This window comes from Barbatula barbatula (genome assembly GCF_947034865.1).
Source record: "Barbatula barbatula genome assembly, chromosome: 22".
In the NCBI taxonomy this organism is placed as follows: Eukaryota; Metazoa; Chordata; class Actinopteri; order Cypriniformes; family Nemacheilidae; genus Barbatula; species Barbatula barbatula.
Window position 1 is genome coordinate 7,643,020 of NC_136785.1, and position 27,375 is coordinate 7,670,394.

Sequence of the window (27,375 nt, forward strand, 5' to 3'; positions counted from 1 at the left end):
TTAAAGTCGCTTGAGGTCATCAGGTCAACAGTAGGCGTCCATGCCATTGGATGTGATGCAATTTGTGGGGTGTGTAATGGGCTTTTACATTAAGAAAATCTCAACAAATTAATGATTACTTGTCGAAATTGAGTGACATGTTTTTACTAGCAGTTTCTTTGCTGCTTAAAATAACTTGCTTAACATTTTTCCTGTATATAAATCTTTTCCCTGCAAGGCGTAATTAACCATATCATGCACAAGATGAACTCCAATTTCTGACATTGTTTCTAGAGTACTTTTTTCCATTACATGCCGTATGTGTGCATGGACAAATCGTATAGTGAAAATAGCGCAAAGTAATTCTCGGTCTTGCCTTCAGGCTGATTGTGTGCTATTATAAGCGAACTGTTAAGCTCCTCTTTTAAGTTACAGAAGAGTAAACGCCGTTAATATTGTAGTTTCTACACTAGTGGCGCCAGACATTTAATTGGCTGCAGAACAGATAGTCCCGCCCTGAAATGTTACATGTCATGCTGTTAAAACAAAAAGGCAATTCTTCTAGTGATGGACTTTGTCGCCATTGCTGTCAGTGCAAACAGGACTTTACGTATACAGAAGCACTGCCTCATGTTTTAGACTACACTAAGAACCATGTGTATCCCACCTGCGCTCATACACTGTACCAAATATGCAAAGTGAAAAGCGGTTGATCGGTTTGTGCATTTTTATAGTGAATTTCGAGCACACTGGTAGCGGTGACAAATTTAACATGCAGTACAGGTGCCGCCCTCACATATTCATGCATAAAGTTCTGTGACAACACAGCAGAAAGACACAAACACACACACTTTAACGCCAACAAACCATCACAAAGGCACAGTCACTGAACAAACCGTAACATTAGGCATTCTAGTAGAAACATCACGATTCAAACGTATGACGCAAAGGGACTTTTATAAAGAGGAGACAGACCAACATTAACCAACCACGCACACAGGAACACACAGCTTCATGCGCGCAGACGTCAAATCTTTGGAGGTGGGCGAGCATAAAGAGAGAAATACATAATTAATGGTGGCTGAAAAGAGCTGGTGAATGTTTCATGAATCTAGGACATCTCAGTCAAGGTTGCTTTTGCTTGCTTTTCTAGACCTTGTATAACTGTGACAGTCTGAAGGTGCAAGAGAGAGAGAGAAAAGGAGAGAGTCCAGCTCCACAAAAACCAATTAAAGGATTTGATGTGTAGTTTTCACATGAAAGTGACTGGACGTAAATACCATGACTTGTGATGGCAGACGGTGAAAACTGGATTTGTGAAACGCAATGATCAGTTTAATGAACAATAAAAACTTTAGGATGTGAAAGTGAAATGTTATAATGGAGGGTTGATGTCTTCGGGCATCAGGCTCTAGCTGAGAAATGATCAGAGCGCTGCTGATCTCTTAAGAGTAATGAGTCGGATGGATTCCAGAGAAGATTTCACCTCAGGAGCGTCTGATTTCTCAATCTTAACACGACAAATAGTAGAGTTTCACTCACCCTGAATGCGTATTCTGATGTCTCGACTTTGGAGACCGATTTCGTTTGCCACCTCACACCTGTAAACCCCCGAATCGTTTTTCTGCAGGGGTTTTGTGAAGACCAACGAGTTATTCAGCACCACTGCACCCTCTGGCATGTCTCCATCCAACCTAAACACACACACACACACACACACACACACTTAACACATTTGTAAAGCTTTTCAGGCTAACCTAAAGTGGCAGTGAAAGGTTTGGACAGCATATTTTAGTTTAAAATGTAGTTATTAGATGACACCTTTATCAAACGCTTCTCACCAATAAGGAATGTTGTTAGCAATTTGCCGTACAAGAGCTAACAATAGCTGCATTATCACATTGCCAAATTTCAAAAGTATGCTAGAGTAGTTCAAGGAACTAGAGCGGAAGAAAGCGTGCACAAAATGTAGACCTTTTTGTGTAGAAGACCTATATATTCAGCTTACAATTCGATACATTGTTAGACAGCCCTAATTGTATCGCAGCCAAAATAAGTTTGTTTTAAAATATGTCTGTGTACTTTGCCTGTTCATTTTGTATTCACACACACACACACGCACGCGCACACATATATATACATATAGGAAAAATGACATGCTATAAACATGCATTTAAATACATTTCTTAAATATATACGCGTGTATGTTTTAACAATATACGTCTGTGTACTGTGCATATTAATTTAGTTTTTTTAAACACACTTTTATTCCGGATGCGATGAATCGTGATCGAATTCATGATACTTATTCACAATAAGATGACATTCCTAACAAAACTAAGAGTTTAAACTTAATGTTCTGGAAATAAATCAGTTGTTTGAATAAAAAGGAATTTATTATTTTATGTACATGCAACTTGTTACAGAATGCTCAATTAAACCTTAAATGTGGTCAATTCTGTATGTTTTTATGGTGAATGTTAAAAACAGTGTAAAAGAAAAAAAAGTTAGATTCCAAGAGAACTTGTTATATTACTAGCACAAAACAAAAAATATATAATAAAATAACGCTTTTTAAATAAAGGGCGTTCTTTGTAAAAAGTATTTTCCAAAATGTGATTATGACCTCAATGTCTGAATTTAACAAATTCTGTAACTTCATGGGTATAACTTAATTGTTTTCATGGATTCTCCGTTACCCTAAACAAATGAGTAGATGCATCCAAATTTTTGACTGATAGTATATTATTTTTTGCTTGAGCTCTATTGCTTGAAACAGATCCAACCACAATGAATAATGTTCAATCTCACAAGTATGATGTGCAATCTTTCAAAGGAGCGACCAATCCTGATGAAAATTTTGAAATAATAACTGCCAGAGAACAGACTTGCTTTGAACTCTTACAATGTTTGCTACCTTGGGTATTCACTCGTGAAATGACAAGCATCGGGTTCATTTGCATAGTTAACCTGACAGTTCAACACAGTGATTGGTGTAGAGCTGTAGTGAGCATCTGGTTTTTGAGATGGCTTCCGGATGCAGGGCTTGGCAACAGCTCTTGAACCAGTTCCAGAGTGTTGTGAGTAGTGCTTACACACCTGATCCATCTGAAGTGCTGGGCGGGTGGGTTGGCTATGGCTCTACACTGAAGTTGTACGTTCTCCCTGCCAACATACCAGTCTCCGTCATAGCCCAGCACCTGGATGTCTGGAGCAACTACACACACATATACAAACAGCACAATGGGATCATTCAATGTAAAGTATGAAAGGTAAGTCCTTAAAAGTTAAGCCAATGTTCAGCTTGAGACATCAAGACAATTACTTGGAGTTCAAATCTTCTTCAGATATTGTTTGTCTTTGTACTCAAAAGTATACTATCCATAACAACTAGTACAACAAATATTTTCTGTATGCATCCATAACTCAACATTATTAATGCAACTCCAAGAACAAACTCATACAACCATTCATTAGATATCTTGAGTGCGCGTCCGACCAGCTAAGTACAAGACCACTTAAAGAGCTTTTGTAAGGGCACAAATCAATACGGTTAGTGTCCATTCTCTGTAAGTGAAAGAGCTGAATTAAGACATGAAGGCATCCAAAGGGATGGAGATGATGGATAGCAAGATTGAGATGGAAACTTTCGTGACTAAAGTCCCTGGTTAAGTGCAGGAGCATCTTGTGACTGATGTGACCTCGCCTTCCCAATACTCCCTACTATGGCAGTTTCCTGTGGCCGCCCCACACAGCTACATCTAGATTTCATACAGCAGCCATCTGCACTTACGCACACGACACCATCGTAATGCACACACGCATGTGCCTGCATGGCTCTCTTGCTACTCAACACTTCTCTGTTCAGCCTCATACAAATGTAGAAGGAAAGTGTCAAACGATGTCGATAAATAATTTGCCTGAAATAATAATACTCTTATTCAGTATAAGGGCCTGCTGTTCAATCACAAGACATCATGTCATAAGTTTAGTTACCGCACTAGAGTAATATGGAAAACAGATGTGGGCTATGGACATAAATTTGATGATCGCTTTGACATGTAAAGACAAAAAGTTTAAGCAACTTTGAGTGCTGGATAAAGTAAAACAAGCAAGCTTACATTTACATTAACAAACAAAGTCTACATGTGGGGGAGGAATTAAGCAGGGACATTGTGATCAAATATTATATCAACATCAGGTAATATGACAATAAAATGTATGTTAAATACAAAGCAGAAAAACTCACACTGCACGTTGACAGTGTACGGGATCCTGAAGTCATTCTGGAGGGCGGGGTGTTTTACCACACATGTTAAAGTGTGACCCTGGGCGTGGCGGCTGGGTTGCCAGGTGTAGTGCACTTGTGTTGTCGTAGTGCCATTAGCATCGTCTTGCATGTGGGCCTCGGAAGTTCCGTACAGATCTGTCTCCCAGGAGACGTCTGCAGGAGGCCGGCCTCTCTCTGCGATACACGTCGCCACTGTAGTTTCGTTTCCACCATCGATCAGAGCGGAAGATCCGGCCGAGACGTACACCTTCGGCTCCACTGAGAAAGAGACAGAACGATAGAGAGATATTTAGAAGTTAATGTACTAAACAGTTCTAGTTTCATTCAGAGATTGAAATAGGAAGAGACGTGCTCATCCCATTAAAACCAAGATGTATCAAGATAATGAAGCCAGCTAAAGGAAATCCATTCGGATGAGACTACAATGCAAATAAAGGCTAAACCCTCCAGCATTAAGATTCTCTCGTACCACATCCAATAAATTCATAAACTGATAAGAATGACAGGGAGGGTTATTAGATAATCCGTAAAAAAAAAAATTAAGACACAACTACTGGTTAAGGATGTGCTCTGAGAAATCTAGGCCTAAGTGCTTTTCCAGAAAAGATTTAATTATTTGTTTTAATGGCTTATCCAGATAACATGGTAGCCTTCTGTAGAGGGGGCGGGGTTTGGATGTGTGGAAACGTTATGAATCCTGCACGGTTCTGGAAAGCAGAGCTTTGCCCCTGCAGTGATTGACAGAAACTCGACACGTGCGGTGCACCTCCCGTTTCTCCATTCAGGGCTGTCGACAGGTGGGGACAAAAGGAGACGTTGTCCGAGTCTCTGACAAAGTGGCCCAGACAAGACAACCATTCAGGCTAAAATTATGCATTTAGGTCCGTGCCAAAAATTAATAACGCTTTTGTTTCTGTTCACAATACAGCATTGAAATTTTAGATCCTGTTTATTAGTGGGAACTTTGAAAAAGGGCATTTCTGTGCAGACAAACTGGATTCTAAAGTTCTGTAAAGGAAGTGTAGCACACACAAAGGTCATACACCCAAAATTTTTAATTCTGTCATGAATTACTCCCCCAGGTTTATGGGATATCCCTGACTACCATAATAGGAAACATGTTAATGGTAGTCAAAGGGGCTCTAGAACTGGTTTCTTTTTAAATTCTTCGATATATCTAATTTGGGGTTCAACAATTTTTCCTATTATGGTAGTCCGTGATGTCCCAGAAATGTCAGTTGCTAACATTTTACCAAATATCTTTGTGTTCAACAGAACAAAGACATTTATACAGGTTTGGAACTTGAGAGCGAGTACATTTCTTTATTTTTGGGTGGAGTATCCCTTTACGTTCGGCTTAAATTACTTTTAATGTCGTTTTTGGGGAAACTTTACAATATGTACATCAAATGGATGAAGATACTTTCAAATGAATAATGCGGGGTATGAAATAATAATTCATGTTTATCAAACGACCTAAACTCCTTTCATCAATAAGTTACTAAATGCATCTCTGGAAAGAAAAGTATTAATATTGGCAGCTGACCTTCAGAGAGAACAGTAGCAGCTGTGGCCCCTCGTACCTTCAACAATCTAGATCTACAGCTTGCATGTGGTGTGTATGACATTTGTATGTGCTCGACACTTGTGTGACCGTACGTGTGCCAACATTCTGTCACTTTAAACAACATATTCAAGACCTTGTAACAACATCCTTGACCCCACAGAGCAGTGGATCCCAAAAGCAGAGGGCATCTTTCCCACAAATGCACACACACGCTGCACATTCCTCCCAAGCTAATTATAGCTCCAGCTCGTGCTCTCCCCTCCTTGATTTCAGTGCAGTCTCACTTCACCACTTGCCATCTTTCTGTACTCCCAATTTCCCCTTTTATTAACCTCCCCAGTTCTCATTCATCTCTGTGCTTGTGCATGTTCCAAATCTGCCTGTAATATCACAGCACAGGCAGATTTAGCCATGACTTCATCACTGATAATACATCTATCTCTGCAATATAAACCTTACACCCAATTTATTATTTACCAACAATCAGGGAAAATTTTATTTTCCATAAATCCATTGCTTGTACCATTGTGTTTATTTGTTCGCGTACACATGAAAGACATCCAAGCAGCATTAACCATGCCGCAGTGTTCAGTCTAGGTGTTTTCAAACGGGTCCTTAGTGAATTGTCCTTTCCACGTGCAAAACACTCACTATAGCTTGACTGAAACCAACATGATTCTGTTAAAACCTTTCTAACGATACCATGGCTGTCTGATTTCTTTGCCTTTTAGACTAACGTCAGTGTATACATCACAGTTATTAGCTACCACTGAGCCTCGGACAAGTTTTTATTTTAATCAACCTAAAATACAATACTAGTGTATCTGCATTTTTGTTCTTACAACCTTCATCTTAAACTCACTGCACGTGTCTCAAATTCTTAATTTATACACTCCTGCTGCTTTATTCAGCTCGATCTGTCTTCAGCGGGGCAGCTGGGCTATGGGGGTTTGGTGAGGGACAAGAGTTTACACAGTGTTCCCTGTTAGAGCTGGACCGTCTCACCAAACACAGTTTCATTCCTGCCCCAGGCTGCTCTTATGTTCTTCCTCTACAGCACAACCGCTGCATGCATACTTGCCCACTTAAACAAATAAGTGGTGCTCTATTTACCAGCTGTGATGTGTATCCACTCGCATGCTTTGTTTAGGAGCCACACATTTGAGAAAGGTTCGTCACGCCACTTTAGCATTAATACTCATGATCTGAGTCTGACTGTGTGCATAATATTAAAGATACTGAGACCGTTTTTGGCAGAGTGTTGAGGAAGCTACTTTAAATTATAAGAAAGCTAGCAGCTCGTTTCGGTTTACGTACGGTCAAGCTTTACTTGCGTACATTAACCCATTATAGTCATTGGATTTATTTGACAAATACACACTACAACTAAAAAAAATTTTAATCTTTTATCGTTGCCAACTTTGTTTGCATTACCTAGCACGCTGATGGTCGTGGAGGCCTGCGTGTTACCCAGTGGAAATGTGGCCACCTTGCAGGTATAGATGCCAATGTCAGTGAATCCCACATCTTCCAGCACAATGGTGGCATCGTGCATAGACGGTGAACGGAAGGACAGGCGTCGGATGTATTCAGGCGAAATGGAGATGCCGAACATGGGGTTATATACAGCCAGGGTCACCCAGCCGGTGGGCAGCTTCCTCTCCCAAGAGCTCTGTGTCAAGCTGAGATTCGTGTCCACCTGCACCCTGCAGCTGAGGGTGACATTCTTGCCCAGCACTGCGTTCACTTTAGGGGGGACGATCACCTGACTGCCATATACAACACCTGAGAGAGAGAGCGAGAAAGAGACAGATATCATTAGTCAGGACACTTGAGCTGCTGTTGGCTTTTTGAAAAGAGCGAGTTCTTCAACAATCTCAACTGACAAATCCCATTCAAGCTCCGATCAATAAGGCGCCAAGGTCTATTTTTCCAATTCTTTTACTAGACGTCTACGTGTTTAACCAAAAATACCACATTGGTTGCTGTAATTTGTCTCATTATAAATTGTAAAGGAAATAACTTTCATTGGGCTGCAGAGAGACTAAAATTAGCCCAAACCGTTGATGCACTGCAGAAACCCTGTGCAAGTGATTTCTTAAGTATGAGAATGGGTCAGGAACAAGGGAGTCATGGCAGGCCAGAGAATGAACATAACTAAAGACCGGCTGATCCGACTGCGAGCAGGACAACCTTACCCCAATCTGCCCAGGCCATTAGGCCCATACGGCTTTAAAAGAACAACATGGGCATTCACTACAAAACCTTCCCCTGTTCTCCACCCCTACCTCTCCCTTTCCGTTAACCTGCTTTCCTGCACTCGGCCCATCATCATCATTTTTTCCCCCTTTCCATTTGCCGAACAAAAGCTTAATTATGTCAGAGAGGGTGTGTGCGAAAAAAGCAAAGACTAGAGACTGAGCGAGCAAGCGACACACGAGTGGTCAGGATGCCCAAGAAACAACGGAGGCCACATGAGGACAACCCGTGTGTCTTATTACACCCAGACAGCTGCGTTCTCCCAGTCAGAGTACACAACATGGGCTAACACACCACGCAGACATACACGGCCCCTAACATGTGGGGGCTGAAGCAAATGAATGTCTTCTGTGGGGAGATGATGGAATTTGGATCATATGGTAAGATCTAGGATGGTTACCCACATCAATCATGTGCAGGAGTTTTCAATGAATAAGCACACACACACACACAGATCTCAGATCTGCACTCTGTAGGGTTGCCTAGCCTAAAGATGGTGAGCCGGTCTCTTAGAGGAAACAACTAGTCGATAATTGGTTTTAGGGCATCTTGTTGAAAAATAATCTGTAAAGTGCAATATGACATGTTACAAACAAAGCAAAATTCCACACCTATACATGATGTTTCAAGTCTGTCTGACTTAGAAAATTGGACTCCTGTAGATGGGACCATCACATCAGGATTTGGTGTACAACAACAGATCTAGGACTTGATTTTGAAAATCTGCAAATATTCAGACACAGATCTACATTAAATTATTTTGGAGTTCCTCTGAGCTTTTATGACTGATCAACACTGAAAAACATCTTGGATTTGGTGCTGAGCTTCTATACATGAGACCATTCATGCTGTCCGATTGCTGACCCGAATCGGAATTAAAACCAGCCCTTCACAGAACAGCGTCATTTCGGTCCAGTCTGAGCAACACTTCAAACAACAAAAGATCTGGAATTAATCTCCAGCCTTCACCATCCCCTAAACACAATCCCTAAAAGTCCATGTCATACAGCCATGTCAGGCTCAGAGGAAAATGTGGGATCCATAACAAAGAACAACAGCAAGAAAGGAAAAGAAAATATTAAAAACTGACAACAGTTAGATGTTAAAAGCAACAGGCATTGTGAAAAATGTAGGAAATCTATCAGTGATGATCTGGTGAAGAAACGCTGGAGCATATGCAGTTGAATAAACAGTAATGCTGTGCGAGCACACACCCACCCGCTTGCTCTCTAGAACGATAATGCTAATTGCAACAAGCTGCTGGTCGGAAGATGTAATCGTAAATCAGTACCCGCCGCATTGCTTGGCAACAGACTCCAAACATTCTGCCAACGAGAACCCTCCCTTTTGTCTCTACAGCATACATGCTAGTTATGAGCGGAAGAAAATTACAATTGTGAAGACTCCACATTTTGAGGTTTAGAATTCTCGGTGCAAATAGGTTACAATGCCAAACCTTCACAGCAAGGAATAAACGAGGGAGGAAAGGAACAGAAGGATTTGGAGCTGTAAACGTTGAGCAGTGTTATGTCATTGGCATTTAAACAAAGGCATTTTAGGCCACTGGTGTCTCCATTTGGGTATTCCCATCTGCTAGAGGTGAGTCACTGTCCCCAAACACTCAGGTTCATAAACGAGGCTCCTGCTCGGACTCAACAGTCCCTTATGTGGGTGTAGACATGTGCCGATTTTCGGTAATTCAATAAATCACGATAATGAATATACACAATATTGTTATCGTGGGCACTTCAAAATACCGTAAAAAATAATAGATCCGAATTTTTATTTTTAGAACGTGCATTACAGCTTATTTTCCATCAACCGCTTGAGCAAACACTGCGTATATGCTGCGCAGAACACGTGAGCGCACCCGGATGTAAACAGTGTTCACGTCACACGTAGAATCACACTGCACGCAGTGCGCGCCACGGCCACTGACGCCGCAGTCAAATTCTCACATGAAGAAGAAGCATGGCGGAAGGAGGAACGCTGCCGACAATTTATCCCCCTTCTAAAAGGGTAAAGTCAGAGGTTTGGAAATATTTTGGGTTCCAAAAAAATATGCCAGGAAGCCCAACACAACTTTATAGTTGTGTATCGTTCTGTTTTTGCAAATGTTGTACTTTTGCAGTTTGCACATGATTCATTTTGATATAATTGTTCAGTTTACTTTTATATTTTATATTGTTTTATTTATATTTATTTGTATTTAAATGTTTGAGTTACTTTTAGTTCATTAAAAAGCTATTCAAGTTACTAAAAGGACAAAACTGAAGTTTTTCTTTTTTTAACCTGTTTCTCTTGTAAAATTACAATATCGTGATAATACCGTATACCGTGATAAATGCTCTCTCAATTAATCGCAGCATGAAAAAGTGATACCGGCACATGCCTATGTGGGTGTCGAGCAAGCTTGAAATTGAACTTGGCCTAATGCTTGAACTTTTCTTGCTTTAAATTGGTAATGCAAAGGAAATTGTGCAAAGACGACTTTAATTAAAGCCATTTATTTGTTGTATGACAGCAAACTATCCTAGTAATGCAGGACTGCCTGTCAAGATGAACAATGGCATATTATTTGGAAATCAAGAAGGTAGTAATTACAGTGGTTGCCAAACAGCAGTGTTTCTCAAGCACATTCTGTTGTGTAATCTGCACTGTTAAAAATCTTCTGCGTTTACTCATATGCAGTAGTACCTATAGATAAATGTCACAAGCAAAGTTCATGTCACAATGAAAACAAAATATATGGGAATATGCTGGATAAAATATTTCATAATATTATTAATACATTTCCATACTTACTGTCCTTCTTAAGACTTATCACAAGAATAATTTAGGGTAAAAATTAATTATTTATAAAATATGCTAGTCACCCCAATCGAGAACTTTGCGCCACACAAGTAAAAAGCTAACATATAAACTGTATAAACAGACTGCGGCCTCTCGATATCAAAGTCACTACCACAAAGCCTTGCAAATTCTTTCAAACATTATTAAAACGTGTTCCCTGTAAGTATTACTCCGTGAATTAATCCCAGTCCACATTTCTTTCGAGATCTGTGCCCATGTAGCATTATTTGTGTGATTTATAGTCGCAATGACATTAACATACCAGCAAAGCATGTAGTTGCTTTTAGCTAGTGCAGTTTCTAAGACACAAAGCTTTAAACAAATAACAATGGCGATATAACTGGGGTGTTTTGTCAATTAAAACATGGGGTCATCTGGCATACTGTGCTAGTAATCGAATCTCAAAGTCAGAAAATAGAGACAGCAAGCTCTCGCACAATTGTTTCTCTTTATGTCCTCGTTATCAGTCCCAACTACGTTCATAAAACCGGAATGAACATTCGTCTTTTACAATGTCTTCAAATTGTATCTCAGGTGAATGACACCACTTATTAACATTGAGGCGTTAATGGTCAGTCTAAATGCTGTAAGATATAAATGCTGCAGCGACCTCTTAAATTATCGTAGTGAAGCTTATGTCGTTTCGTAATGTTTAGTTATTTTCCTATATCATCGGATAGAAAACCCAGAAACGGTATATGTCTATTATGGTGCGTGACACTTTGCAGTGACTATGGGTAAAAATGGGCATGTACAAGGTGGGAACTGTGGGATATTAGGCCGATTCACGTACCCACACTTGCAGGTGATTGTGATTTATAAAGCTAATATTGCTGACAGGTGTGCGTAAGCATGGTATTACAAGTAGAGATATTTTCCAGTGTACACCATTTTTGACTTTCGGGCACACATACACTTTGCACCTATGCAGTTTTATAAATGAGACCCCTGGTCCAGGAAAACAGCCCCTTAGAGTTTACCACAGATCTTATTTCTGGCAATTAACAAAAAAACGACTCCATGCAATGGAACAGGAAGTGCTAAAATGCTTCTGGGTTTTGCATACAAAAATAGGTCATACCTGTGGCACGCTATAGCCAAATACATAAGTATTAATTGCTTGTCGACTTTGACAATCCACTTTGGAGTCATTTAGGAAGTAAAAGTTTTGGACTTTCAGGTGCTTTATTTTTCAATTTATGAAAAGTTCACTATATAATACATATGGACAAAGTTATTCTAATTGGTAATGTTACAGTAACTTATGTTTTCAAATTATATATATATAAATATAAAAAATCTCAACTCTTCCTGAGAATTCAGCAACACTCAAATAGCACAATTGAGAAACTTTTATAGTGACTGTTTGTACACTTATAACTCACTTTAAACTTGTGAATGCTCAACATCAGTGGCTGCATAATGGATACACTCACACGTACTGTAAACTTAAATCCATACAGCACAAATGGTCATAGCGGCACAGGAAGTCAACTGTCCTGACAGCAAGGACACAGATCCCAGAAGGGATTGCGCTCAGTCAGCTATTCTTCACATGCGCCAGCAGGCAGGTAGCAAGGTGTGCTGGTGCATGCGAGGTCGTCTGCGTAAAAGCTGCATATCTGAGGTGACACGGTTCAATTTTCCCACTCAAAGACAGTTTGTATTCATTGCTTGTGGCTGGTCAAAATAGAGCAATCACCTCTGCCATGACTCAGCAGATGGTCTTAACTTTGATATTAAGCTCCGGGAAGGAGATATGGCAGTGCATGAAGGAAAGGGAGAGCGAGAGAGAGAGGCTGTGCGTGTGTGTGTGTGACATGAAAAGCAAGTTTGTGCAAAATGTTTTTAAAATATGGTGACATTCAAGAAAATCATTGACTAGCTGGTGTTAATAAAGCCCTGTAATACCCAGGCTGGATTTGGAAGTTTGTTAAGGGAGTGTTAAAACAGGACTTCAAAAACAGCTAAATAAAATGGAACAGAATGCAAGGGGCAAGGTCCAATAAAGCTTGATTTATAATTTTACATGGAGCCTAAAGGCTAATTCACACAGATATGACAATGGCAACAAACGTCAGTCTATTGGCGTTTGTCGGACCAGTGTGAATTAGACTTTGCCTTCACATACCTGTATATTTAAACAGCTTTTATTCACAAGTGAACAGTGTCAGTGTTCAACTCCTAATGCAACATAAGCCAGCAGCATTCTCAGAGCTGCTGTACAGAGACTATAGTGGACATTTATGTAAACAGTCGGTGTCTGTCTGTGCTATGGTCTGAAGACAGGGCTGTGCGGTAACTTTTTGCGACATAGCAGCGGTGCTACAGAGGCTTAGTTTTGTAGCACTGCAGACCAAATAGTTGTTGCACAAGTATAAATTGCCATTCATAGCCAGCTAAATGACAAAGGACATTAAAGTAACATAGATGGATCAATTAGGCAGATATAATTTTGTTTTCCCAAATTAGTTTTTTCTTTTTAATCGTTCAGAGTTTTGTATTTTGCGCAAATCTGTAATGGAAACCTATCTACGGATATGTATATTAGTGCATGGCGTCATTTAGTGACTTCAGGGGGGCTTTAGCTACTCTCCATGAAAATAATTGGCAACACTGGTTTGACGGTAGCTTCACTCAAACTGTGAAATAGGGCTGGGCGATGGGATGTATCGTACATCAACGATGTCTCACAAATATCCAGATGTCGATTACAACACAGATACCAGACGATAATAATGGAAAATACAAGTTACAAAAAATGTACTCCATGCAGCTGGATACGTTTTAAACCGCAAAAACTAAATATAAACAAAAATAAAGTGGTACGCCATTAGTTACTCACATGAACAAGCACAACGACAAACGCACTGTAAACAAACATGCTGATCTGCACACTTTTTTCTGTTGCACGTGCAACATATGCCCTGGAAGACTGTTATTAATATAATATTGCATTCGTCAATAGTATAGAAAATTACATTAAAGGTTCAAGGTAGTTTACCATGTTGCAAAAAACAATCAGAATCTCAACTCCTATCCCAGCCATGACAGGATAAAATCTCAATAACAATCACATCGGATCAACATTTTAATAACAATGCTTTTAGATAATCCACAATCATACAAAAGATTTCACGATTTTGCTTTTGATCATGCCAACTCACCCGTCGAGACGCATTTAAGGGAGGTATTACACTAAATAATAATCAAAATGAGAGCTGTACAGGAGCAGCCTGTGAAGCTGAAAATGTCAGGCAGAGACACAAATGGGTAGGAGACCCCGATTGAAAATAAACCTGGATGCTTGAAGAGGCTCAAGGTCATGTAAAGAAAATGTCAGACTTCCATGATGAGGTTAAAGGTTAAATGACAATTGTGTTGTGTGAATGTGTATTAAAAACACTGATGGGCACAGACGTTAAGGGTTACGGCATTACTGCACGTAGCAGCGGGCTCAGCGGCTTCAGGTTTCACATAAATGCGGTCACTGGTACATTCCTGCTGCCTGCTCATGCCGTTTGAGACTCAGAGACTTCAAGTAAGTCTCCACCTCCCTGAATGACAAATTGCTCCATACATATCATAGTGGGCAGTATCATTCATGTTGGTTTTGATGCAAAAAAGCTGGGAGCTTAAAAGGTAATGTGCGTTTACTGTGTTGTCATTAAAAACAGGTATATGAGACGAAAATATATCACTGGAAGCCAATGGGGGGGGCCATTGTTTGGTTACCAAAATATCCTTTTCGCAGAAAGTCATACATGTTTGGAATGACATGAGGCAGAATAAATTATGGGAAATTGTTAGTTAAATATGGAAAATATTTAAAGAAAACCCAAGCAAGCCATTAGTAGGTTGCCTTCCTGAAGCGTGTAAACACCACAGCTTGGTTGAACTTTCCAAAACAGACAAACATCTGACTTGAGTTTGGGGGTTGGGACTATTCGGGAAGGAGAAAGGCTACACAAAAACTGGATATTTCACTTTTAAAGACAAGATTACAAATCTGAAACAATGGCCAACAGATTGTTCAAGACAAACAGGCTTTTTACTGCCTCAGAGCAGCAAAGAATTGATGACAGAATACAGAGCTACCTCGCTGTATCCAGGTGCTTGAGCTAGTGCAAGAAGCCAAAGGGAATGTTAAGCTTGAGCTAGTGCAGGGAAGCTGATGCCCTCACACAGAGATGGTGGTTTGTGAAGTGACTCATGGGGCTCCTTCAGAAAGCTACAAGCTAGCTCCAGTCTAGACCACAGAGAGGTCGGGAGCCTGCCAGAATCTCTCCAATACGAGTGTGAACAGCCAGTGTGAGGGGGAGGTGGCCGCCCACTCCAGAGTATTCAAGTGCTTAAAGTGAAAATATTTTTAAAGGTCCCAGGCCAGGCACGAGGAACCCCCAGAAAGTCACGCACGTGCTTTCAATCCCAATAGACAAATGTGACTTGAGGCACTAAGCTCTTTTTCCTATATTTTCCATGAGATGTGGTCTCTGGGAATGTCTTAATTACTATGGCTTTAATCATGTGAACTAATTGTAACAGGAACATGCGTGATGCCACGAATGTAATTCGTGATCTTGAAGATAGCAAAAACCATAGCATAAGTAGCTTAACCTTTGCACTTATTCTTCCTTACAGCAGCAAACAAACCAATGTTTCCATTTTACCCAGGTTGTCTTTCCATCACACTGATGTTAATATCATTCCATGCCGGGTTAAAAATTAGACCAGAATGCAATATACAGGGGTGAAAAGAAATGCTTCAACCTCTAGTTGTACATTTTCAGATTTAATCAAGTTTTCCGATACCAGATATTTTTCCTACTGCGCAAAGATCTTGTAATCGAAACTGTAAAACACATGCATGCTTAAACGCATCAGTCGAGACCTTTCCACTGGGGCAAATTATAGAGTGTCACATGTGTGCTCCACCCCACTTCAAGACCCCGTTTTTCCTCATGATAACAGCAAGTCTCTCAACAGTGAAAAGATTTCCTTCCTTTTCCACTTTAAAAACATGATGCTAATCACACCAAGTATCCAAATGTGAAGCTGAGCCCTCTGCATACCATTCAACATGCAACAGCTACAGAAGATGAATGAAATGTGACTTTAATGTGTGCTATTAGAAAAAAACAAGTTTCTTATGGGAAAGTCCCTGCTGCTTTCTGTGTCCAGCCAATTATTTTACTCATTTCCTGTATTTCCCCTCACTACATAGATATGCAAGTCCGCTAACGCAACCTTAAATCGACTGGCGTGGGACGCTGTTCATAGGCAGCAACTTGGCCTGCCACAAAATAGTGGTTGGGCATGGGCGTCAACCTCATGATTTCAATTGAATTTGATTTACTATGCCAATGACACTTCACAACGCATGCAGCTCTAGCAGTATGGAACAAAAAAATTGTCTAAACAAGGAAGTTTCTAAATGGCCAGGCAAAGGATATGTCTGGATGTGTGATATTCAGAGCAAGCAAGTTAGGTCATTATTAGATCTGGATAAACGATGCAGAAACAAGCTGGATCCAATATCTGTACAAAGTCCAGCTCTGGGACGTATTAGCCTGGTGAAGACAGATTTGAATACACAGAAACGGGTCTCGAAGATCGTCTGACCGCAGGTCTCTAAAGGGACACAGGCACTTCAAAACAGTCTGCGTTGAGGCCGGCCCGGCAACTTGTGCTGCGACGAGAAGTGAGAAATAAGTGGTTTGGAAGCAGAGTACATTTGATGTTCAAGCGTGGGAGATGCAAGCTTGTCGCCGTGGTAGGTGAAGTGGAGCTCCAATAAGACCTCCTAAACATACATAAAGGTTTAAAGCTATGGGAGTTTGGTAGATTTGCAGTCTAGGAAATTTGCCCAGCGTATCATCCCAAATATCACTGCGAATCTACAGGCCAGATTGGAAAACAGGGAGAAGGCAGGTACAAGCAAACAATTTCAGCATGACGTCAAGACTTTGCCAATGTGGAGGATGTTGGAAAATGTTAAGCTTGATCTCTCTGAACTACATTTCAGACACCTAAAAGAAATGAAAATGACTCCGAGGAAGACCTACTACATCAAGTTGAACGTGAAAATGGTGAAAGAGACAGACATACTTTCTCCAACATCTTGCAGTTAAGCCATTGAAATGATAATTTGTTTTTAAAAAACGCAAGTGTGTAACCTAGAATAAACATCATTAAGAACTAATTTAACAAACATTTAAGTGCACAAAACAGTTATTCAAAGCTACAACACCACAAGCAATTTATCATACAAGAGCAAACTATATTTATAGCATCACAATGACATTTCCAGAGTAAGCTAGCAGTGCAAAAGCTACATCAGAAATCTTACGCCATTAGATGGCAAAATGCATCTGCTCTAGTCTCTAGACACAGATTCTCTGTGACCTACTCCCTTTCTGTTAAAGTACACATTCAAAATTTTCGACTACAGCTATTTTAAGCACATGCACGCAAACAGAGGCCCTCCCCATTTTATCATCACTAATATAAGACCGTTGAAAGCATGTGGATTTAAAATGGAGCACTTAAATAAAAAGCTAATACCACTAATCTTTAAATCACCAGCTCGTTACAAAAATCAAAAGACTTCAAGAGAGTTGTCTCCTGGAGGCTTCATATGCAGATCTGAAACATCAGAAAAATATGGACACACATATGAGAGTATTCAACCACAAGCTCCAAGAATTTCAACGTCGCCCATGTGCAGTATATGAAAACCATTGTATGCAAGGATAGAGATGACAACAGCATGCAAAGTCACATGCAGGGTTTCACATTTGCCCGGTAGAACTTAAGCTAATGATACCCCACACCAGAATGAGGCCATTTAGAGCTGGAAAGTGGTGACGTCATCAGCGAGAAGCTGCTGAGCCTTTATAATTACAGCCGCTGCATAACATTCTGGTGCGTTTGGAAGAGAGGAAACTCAATTACAGAGATCGTCTTCTGGCGTGGCTGTCAGAACTGCTTTTCAGAGTGTGTGCATTCCAGAATGACAAAATGAGAAAACCAGAACGGTTCCATCGGAGGAACGCTGTAAAGAAAGAAGCCAACATACGAAGATGCTGAGGAGCTTTGAGTTGTCCAAACAGGCAGAGCGAAGATCACGATCTGGGCCACAATCTGGATATTTCCATGAATGATAGAGCATGTGTGCACTGACAGTGGAAGGATTTTAGGTGAACCAGTTTCAGAAAGCGGTGGCTAGACTAAACTAACTGATCCAGTTGAACAAAAGCGTAACAAAAATATATTGTCTTCAGTGTTTTCTTGCCCCAGAAATGATTGACAGGGAAAAGCCAAGAGATGCCGAAGCATCAGGCACATCTCTATTTTACTACATATTTTTACATGTATATATGTAGAGTCCAGTGCTAGATGCACAATTAAGAGGGTGAGGGGTACTTAAGACTGCCAAACATGGTTCACACCCAAATGCGGATAAGTGAACAGGATGAACATTATACAATGCTTTTGGGAGGAATGAGTGACCGCTTCACATCTCAGCGTCGGCAAGCTGAAAACCCCTGGTGTACGCTGATAAGAAGGGAAACGGTCTTCAATTGTGAGAACTAATGAAGCAAAACCGAAGCTCTGGTTTTCCCAGCTCAAGGGGGCAGTTTCCTGGACAGGGCTTGATCTGAATCACACATCCAGACTAACTTAAATGTTGATTAAAAACAACATGCAATGATAGATTTTAAGAAATGCAAGTGTGATTGTTTGGTCTCAAGATGCAAAAGGTAATGTTTTTTGTAAAGTATGTTTTAAAAACAACTTCAATATCCCAGTTTAACTAAGACGTAGTCTGGGCTTAAGCAGTCTTGTCTGTGAAACCGGGCCCAAGAGTTTAAAATGACACCCAAAAAACACGGGTCCCTTGCCAATTAATATGTTAGATTGAGCAAAGGCATAATGTACAGTAATTAAGGTCAAACACAAAAAGTCTAAGGAAATCCTAACAGAATCAGAATAAACGCTCAAAGTGTGAAAAGATATATTGTAAACAAACACTAGCCAACGGGAAGTCTATCCAATGCTGGGTTGAAAACATTACGGAAAAAGACCTGTGGGCATTTCGAAGACCTCACCATCAGGTCACAGCTTCAATAAGACAGGGGGTTGCATGGAGAACGTTCTGAGAACCAAAGTCTAATCCATTGCATTCCAAGCATTTTAGATGGGTTTAAAGTTTTCTATTGCATTACATCAAATATAAAATGCTGCAACGCATTAAAAGCAGCACAATTATGACATTCAGCAAATTAAGCTTTACAATCAGGGTTTACAATAAAAATAAAAGATTAATGCAGGGTCAATTACAGTGCTGTCCAGGTCCCTTAGGACTACACTATAACCTAAAGTCTGACCCACATATAATATAGGCATTATAGAAACTCAGCAGCCACATAACACACCATTACTAAATGGAAATGTAAACGCAAGTAAATCAAACACACACAAACTTAACAAGCATCTCATTAAAACCTTCCAGAGCTGTGGGCACACACAAAGAGAGGGCTGAAACTGACCACTGCACATACAAACATTCTTTTGTAACTCTGCTGCAGAGCCCCTGAGGGACCCCGTGGACATTCATACTTCCTGGTACAATCTTTGAAATATCTGAAACTGGTCGCACAATGCAGCAAACATGCAGAAACTGGGCCAGTATGCATCGTTCGGACAACACTATGCAATATGACATCAGTGATTGGATCAAACACAGCATTATGGATGGAATCATACAGCATTAAGGTGGGGAACTGTTAGAGAGACACCATGGTAACAAAACAGCACCTAAGCAAAGAAACAAGAAAACGGACTTGTCAGACTGTATGAAATCTATGAAGTCTTTTCTGCCCCCTCTCATTCATGAATAACACGACCGATGAGTCATTTTATAATCAAATATTTTCAAAGGTAATGTTCAATTTAACAGTTGGAGACCACAACCTGTTTTATCGACATGGTTTTAAAAAAAAGTCATTCTTTTGAACTGAAGTTGAAAACAATCTTTAACACGCATAAACACCTAGAATTTATTTGGGATGTGCTACATAATTTATAAAACATTTATGCTTGTAAAATAAGCTTCACAGACAAGTTGATGGGTAGACTGAACACATTGCTCTTAAGTAGGGTTCGAATAGGAACTAGATCACACTTATCAATTCATGTGCATATTTTCAGAGATGTGCTTGAGTTAATTTGTGATAAAGAACAGGAACCACAAATTACCCATAGTTTCATTAAAGTAACTACGGTTTAATCATGATGTAGATAAGCTATTAGCGAGACAAACTGTAAATCAGACAATACGCAGGCTTCGTGATCATACAGGTTGATAGCCCCAACCCTAGTTAAGGAAGCCAGGTTTCGGATGGTTAACACGAATAACTAACAGGCAAGTTTAAACGCACAAGACTATCATAGTCCTCCTAAAAAAACCTTAGGGATTAGTCATAGCCAACATCACACCAAAGATCAAGTGATGTCTTTGATCACAGTCTAGAACAGCTGTAAATAGTAATCAAGTGACAGTGAAGTTGGGGACTAAAGAGGGGAAATGTCTAAACCGCTGGATCAGAGGAGACACACAGGCCATCTCCCCACCCACAGAGAGACAGCTGCCTCATGTTGAGGTCATAGAAACAGGGCTGAAGGTCTATATGCTCAGGTCAGAAGACAGCAGAGCAGGTCCGGTCATTTCGGAAATTGAATATAGGAATAAACTAAACAGCCGTACAGTTGCATGTTGCTTTAACAGCAGCTACAGCACACACACATACCAGATGGCAAGATTCTAAACTGGCGTCGCAATTATTGCTTTAATCCTCTTTTCTTAAGCATTTGCAGAGGGACAGAAATGAATGATGCTAAATTCAGTTTGAGAAAAGTCTCAGAAAACAATTCCACTAAATCTAAATTGTCAGTGGTGGAGAGATGAGAATTTTTAAAGGTGAGAATAACAGTCTGAAGGCCATTGTGTTCATGGTCTTACTTTACAATGTTACAGTTAAGCGAGATGAAAAGGGACAAGTAAAGTCTTTTGGCCCATCCCGCAAGGCAGAACAAGAGGACAACAAGAAAACGATACAAAAAAATCCATGTGGAGAGGCCACAATATGAGAAACCAGCCGAGCAGATATATACACACAAAACCGCCAAGAAAAATTTAGAATTTTCAACATTCTAAAATGACCATCAACTTAATATTTTCTTTTCTATTAGAATTACTTCCTTTTAGCCAAGACACGATGACTTAAACGCAATCTCACAAAATTCCATGAGTTACCCAAAAAGAATGCCTTGACTTTATGGTTGGTCATTCAAAATAGGAGTCACAAACCCTATGCTGTCCCAGCCATGGTGTGGTGGTTAGCACAATGGCACATGCCATGAGTATGAAGGTTCAAATCCGGCTTGTGGCATATCCCACAGTGACATCATGGCCCACAGGAACAGTGAGCCCACTCTCCTCCACAGATGAAAGGTCTATATAAAAAGATCATTTATTATTTAACCCCTCTTTAAGTGGAGAAAGCTCCTTTCCAACAACCATGCACAACATGCATGATTTTCACATCATAGAGGTTTAGGTTATTAAACAAATTAATTATTAAATAACAATGGTGCCAAAGATCTTTCAACAAACACAATATAATGCTGGCTTAACAGTTTTGCAGTGTGGTAAGAGGAACTGTTTGAGTTCCAGCTATTGAACTCTTGCGATGTTAAAATCATGTTTTATACTGATAATACTGCAGCACCAGCCTCAAAAAGCCTTTAGTCTTGATAACGTACAAGTGCTCGAGGGACAGAGTGATTTAAGCTCTAGAGAAATGCAGAAGATGGAGTGTTGAAAGGATTGAATTAACGACATTATTCACCTTTTGGCGTTTCATCAATCGCGAGGCTCAGAGATGACGTATTTTTGTATGAAAAACGCAGAAACGAGTTAGCATTTTAGGACATACGATTCCATTGCTGTAAAGTCTGTTTTTGGTAAATCGCCTGAAATAAGGTATGTGTTAAAACCTAAAAATATTTTCACGTTTTATTCCATGACAAACCACATCAATTCAAACCTGCATGTGATTTTTTTTTAAAAGCCTTATTGTGTCTAAGGCCGTGCAATTAACCGTAATCGTCAATTTTGGCCTGTATCAATTACAAAAACAAAATAATCAAGGTAAACTATTATTGTGCTGCATTCCATTTTGCAAGGATCCTCTCTTTTCTTGTAGTATAAATCCACAGCGCACCATTTTCTTTACAGTGGTTCAGCAGTGCTATTTCTTTACATTTATTTTTCAGTTATATTCAGAATCTAAAAGCCAAGTTTATTTTCCATGTTGTTTTAGAGGTTAACGAGTAATCATGTTAAATAATCAGCATCTCAATATTGGCCAAAATGATCACGATTATGATTTGTCAACAGCGCAGTTCTAATTGGGTCTTAAAAACAGCGGTTCATAACAAGTTGCTAAATGTGACTACTTCCTTTGATGGGACCGTTAGATGTCAAATAATGCAACATGGGCAAGAATCTCTTAAGACGTAGATGTGGATTCATTCATAGCGTAATTACATTCCAGGGAACATTTTTTATAAAGTTTGAAAGTTGTCGGAGGTTGTGGTGGTAGTGACATCGATAGTTTATGGAATCGTGTTAACCCTTTACTTCTGCTGACTGCATTTCGGCTTTAACAGTAACAAAGGTGGTGTTACTTTGTAAAGATAATATTGATAAGACTTTTGGAAGATCACAAAAAATAAAGGTCTGTGATTAATAAAGGTTTATGATGTTTACACGTTTTGTCTATGGGAAATATGCATAGGCTTTCGGTCAAGTGAACCAGCACGGCACCTGAGGTGCTGGATTACAGTAAGCGGCCCAAAAAAGCAAATGCAGGAAAGTCGTAGTATTGTCTGGAGGCAGCATTGTTTACGATGTTGTTGGAATGGATCTGCCATGTTCTGTGGAACAAAGATAGATATTTGGAATAATGTTAGCAATTTTCAGTTCTGGAAAATCATTGACTACCATAGTAGGAAAAGTTTAATGGCAGTCAAATGTGCCCCAGAACTTTTTTTCCGAAATTCTTCAATATATTTGTTCAAAACAAAACGCATGAAACAAAATCTACCATGGCAGCGGATGATGTCCCATAACTCAATTCCTAACATTCTTCCAAATATCTTTCCATGTGTTCAACAGAACAAAGACATGTATACAGATGTGAAACAACCACACATAACCCTTCGCGATTGTGTTTATGGCAGGGGCGGCAAGCACATATCCCTTAGCTATTGTGTTCAGAGCAGAGGTAGTAGCCTATGATCAAGCTCTAACGAAGGGAAAATTACTAAATGGAGAGTAAGAAAATTGCCAATAACGTAATCCGTCAAAATAAATTACGGTCTACAGACTTTTCCATCACTGGTAAAAAAACTGTCAATGATAGAATTTTAAGTTAACACAAATTTTCATTTTTGTGTGAACTATGCCTTTAAGGCACGATTTCTTACACAAAACCAAATCCTTTAAGCAAGAGTTCCATTTTTGTAATAGGAAATAAATCAGATTGCATAATTAACAGGCACAAAATGTACACAGGTAAACATTGCGGTTTTCATGAAACAATGAAAATGATAAGAAAAAAGCATACCATATTTATGGAAAGTACTGTATATGGGTATTTTATATTATAAATGTTTATTTCTTAACATAAAACAGCAAGAGATTTCTCTTTGTTATATTACTAAATGTTTGCAATGTAACGTGTGCGGTATGTCAATATACAGATTTATGAGATCACCTACGACGCACACAGAGAAACTCACTTTAACAAAGAAAATGGCTCGGGAGAAATTTCTAAGTGCAAATTATTAACGGACCAATTTGAATCTGGGACAAAAATGGAACACTGTGACAAAGACTGATCGAGAAAGCAATTAAGACAACATGAATGGGATGAAGTGAAGAGCAGTAGTGAGAGGTGAAGGAAACTGGGAGGACGAGTGGGTTATCCAGAGTGGAATGCCAGGACTAATCTTCAGCTCCTGTGTGGCATTTTAACTGTTATTCTTTCCTCCTCATTCCCCTGCTGCCATCACTCACTGCAGCGCAAGGAACAACAATTCGCGTCTGGACCTGAGGACAGGAGACGCAGAAACCGACCCCGATGGACACAAGGTTATGGGGCAGAACGCCCTGCTATTATAGTCTTCGGTGTAGTGAAGCACGTTTTTAACCAAAATATCTTCATAATAGAAGCTTCCAAAGTAAGAGTAATAGTGGTGACTACTCAGACAAAGGCAACTTCATTGTCTTTAACAACGCATTTAAAATAAGCATGTCATCCGAAACAAGAAATATGGCTTCAAAACATTATTTCAGTCATTTACCTATAACATTATAAAAGTCTGCCACAGCAAATGCGCTTTTAAGAACCCCCCAAAAAAATGTTGTGAGGCGTGTGAACACGGAAGGGAAACGATGGAATTCGGAGTGATCGATCAGGCGCGAGACAAACCGGTCACTATGGATACCGCCCCACAGCCCACGAGTCGGCTGCTGTGTTTTGGTCTGACCTCTGTCTGCGCGTGTCCCCTACAGCTGCAAAATGATACACAACACAGTTGAAAGATTTGCTGGCCCGTTGCTAAAAGAAGGCAACTGCGGTCGTGACAGGTGTGCTTGTCATGGACAAAATGGGTTTAACTATGCACGAGCATTGTTATATCATTCTGGGGGGTATTTTTTTAGTTATGTCCAAGAGCAAATTGAGGGGTGTGCAGTAATACAACACAAATGTCAAGCAGTTTCGATGACATGAACATCCTGATGATCACGTTTGAAAACTGGGAATTGATCATCTGAAGTAGGTCGCGCAAGTTCTGTATCAGCATGCCGTACAACTTTACATCAACACAATTGAGTAAACACAATAGCTAAAATCCTGTAATTCATGTGCACAATACGGCTTTGCATATTTTTGACAGAACAAAGAGTGTCACATTTGGCATGGTTTACAAGGCAAACAATAACCTACATACCATTCTGCCAGCGCACAAATGTCAAGGGGTCACTACGAGTAAAGTTATCCGACTATTATTTAAAGATTTGAGGGAAAGAAAACCCTTTATTAAACACCTGTCAGTGATCGTTTCTGTTTTCTCGAATGTTTCCATGGCAGCTGAATCTCAGTCCTCGTGCGAGATTCCTGTGCTTAGAATTCCCCAAATCCACGTAGTTTGTGGGAAAATAACGGTAACGTTACTGCAAAAATAGTAGAGCATGCTATTCGGCAATCTTTCCGAGACATTAAACATCTAACTGGGCGCATTTACGTTTTAAAAACTTTAGCGGCACGCGCTCAATACTTTACTACATGGATTCCCCCAAACTTTAATCAAACCTTTGCGCGCTCGCGACACAGCAGATAAAGCCCGAGCAAACATACCTGACACAAAACACAGCACGAATAGGATCCTAACGTTAAGCCCGGCTCGAAACGGGTTATTCCTGAGACATCGGGCAGTCATTCTCAGCGCCATATCGCCGCCGTCCTCGCCTTCGTTCTCTCTGTAACTCTGAAAACCTCCTCAGCAACAACTCCATAGGGAAAAGGCTGGACCGTACCACAACGCCACTTCGTTACGGGGGTGTGTTATCTCACCTGAATCTTTATACTCCCACTAATTTGAAATAAAAAGCTCATTGGTGGACGAATGAGTGGCTAACAATCAAGCTAATTGAGAAAGTTTTCATTTCCATTTATATTTATTACACAGAGCAAGGAACGAATTATGGGAACATTACACGAATGTGTAAGCGGTTTGTTTACCTCTTGGTAGTGTACAAGGTTTTGTTTTAAATGTACTGTTTTATAGTTTAATTTTATTAGGGTTTCGAGCCCGAAGGGCTGAAAACCTATTGTTTTTGTAGTGATTTTTATTCTTCTTCTTCTTCTTCTTCTTCTTTTTCCGCCTTAAAACGCGTCGCCCAACGTAAGTCGTAGAAACTCGATACTTTGTCAGTTGGTTGTATCTGTGCAGGTTACTCCGTGAACCAGCCAAATGTACCGCTAATTTGCATTTTATGAAAAAAAATGAACTAGTCCCTGGATTTTTGCCCGATCGGAACCAAACCAACGCTGATGAATTCTGTGGAGTGTGAATGTAAATATTTATTGAAAAAACATCAAAGCCGGAAGCTATATAACTCGTGAACCGTTTGAGCTATCTTCGCGGGGCTTAGACCGTATATGTAGACTCTCAGTCCGGGGTCACAATAAAAAAGACTCGGTGTTTGGCCACTAGGTGGCGCTATAATAGCAAAGAACTCGAAAAGGGCTATAACAACGCAACTGTTTGCCCGATCGACTTATTATTTGGTGTGGTGTGTCTTTGTGTCATGCACCGTGACTGTATAAAAGGACTTTGGCGTTTCTCAAAAAACATGGCCGCCTTCGGCCAATTAATTTTGAGCACTCATTGGACAGGGTTAACGGGGCCGATCGAAACAACGGTAACGGTTTTAGAGTGGATAAACAATTGTGTATCACGAGACATACTCAAACTATTTACATCAAATGATGGCTCTTCTCATTCTGAACAACTTTGCCTCTGGACACGAATCTGTCGATCAAACGGTTCGTGAGTTCTCGCTGATGATGGTAAAAACCAACTTTCGCGAACTAGTCCTTGGTTTTTCAACCGATCGGAACCAAACCAATGCAGATGACTTCTGTGTAGTGTGAATGTAAATAATCATTGAAAAAAAGTATTTTCCTTTCACCGTCGCTTAGGCACGTCAAAACTTAAAATGGACGGAGCCTATCACATTAAAATGGCCATAAATCCAGAACGGATTAACACATCATCATGGGGCTTGGAACATATGTGTAGACCATCACTCCGAGGTCACCTACACAAGGTGTCGTTTGGACACTAGGTGGCGCTAAAACACAAAAAATTGCAAAATTGACGCGTACTTCATTGCATTTAAACAATTGTGCATCACGTGATCATTTCACATTTACACAAACTAATGATATCTTACGATAGTCCTCCACATTCTGAACAACTTTGCCTCTTGATCCATCAATCAAACGGTTCACGAGTTATCGGTGACGATGTTAAAAACGTACTTTTGCTAACTAGTTCTTTGATTTTCAAGCAATTTCAAAATTTCCACCACAGTACAATTCTCTGGACTCTCTAGGTCAATAATGATTAAAAACATGTTGAGTTTTTTTGTTGTGTGACCATTACAGGGTCCTTTATTATATTAACTTGAAGAATGTACGTTAAAGGTCGCTACTCCTTAATAAATAATCCAACTGACTTGCAATTAAGTAGTGTAATACATATTAAGAACCCTGAAGGAATGTTT

At 40.0% G+C, this 27,375-nt stretch overlaps 1 protein-coding gene across 2 annotated transcripts in view; it reads right to left on the reverse strand.

The window, feature by feature from the left end:
- Window positions 1-25,639, reverse strand: part of nectin3b (nectin cell adhesion molecule 3b) — a 45,543-nt gene extending 19,904 nt beyond the window's left edge. For both annotated transcript variants that reach the window (XM_079487112.1, XM_079487111.1), the window contains exons 1-5: window positions 25,442-25,639; window positions 7,272-7,622; window positions 4,229-4,528; window positions 3,079-3,196; window positions 1,522-1,673 (exon numbers count right to left, since the gene is read on the reverse strand). In XM_079487112.1, the coding sequence (XP_079343238.1) occupies window positions 1,522-1,673; window positions 3,079-3,196; window positions 4,229-4,528; window positions 7,272-7,622; window positions 25,442-25,535 (1,015 nt within the window). In that variant the 5' untranslated portion in view covers window positions 25,536-25,639. The remainder of the gene's footprint in view (window positions 1-1,521; window positions 1,674-3,078; window positions 3,197-4,228; window positions 4,529-7,271; window positions 7,623-25,441) is intronic.
- Between the last annotated feature and the right edge of the window lie 1,736 nt (window positions 25,640-27,375).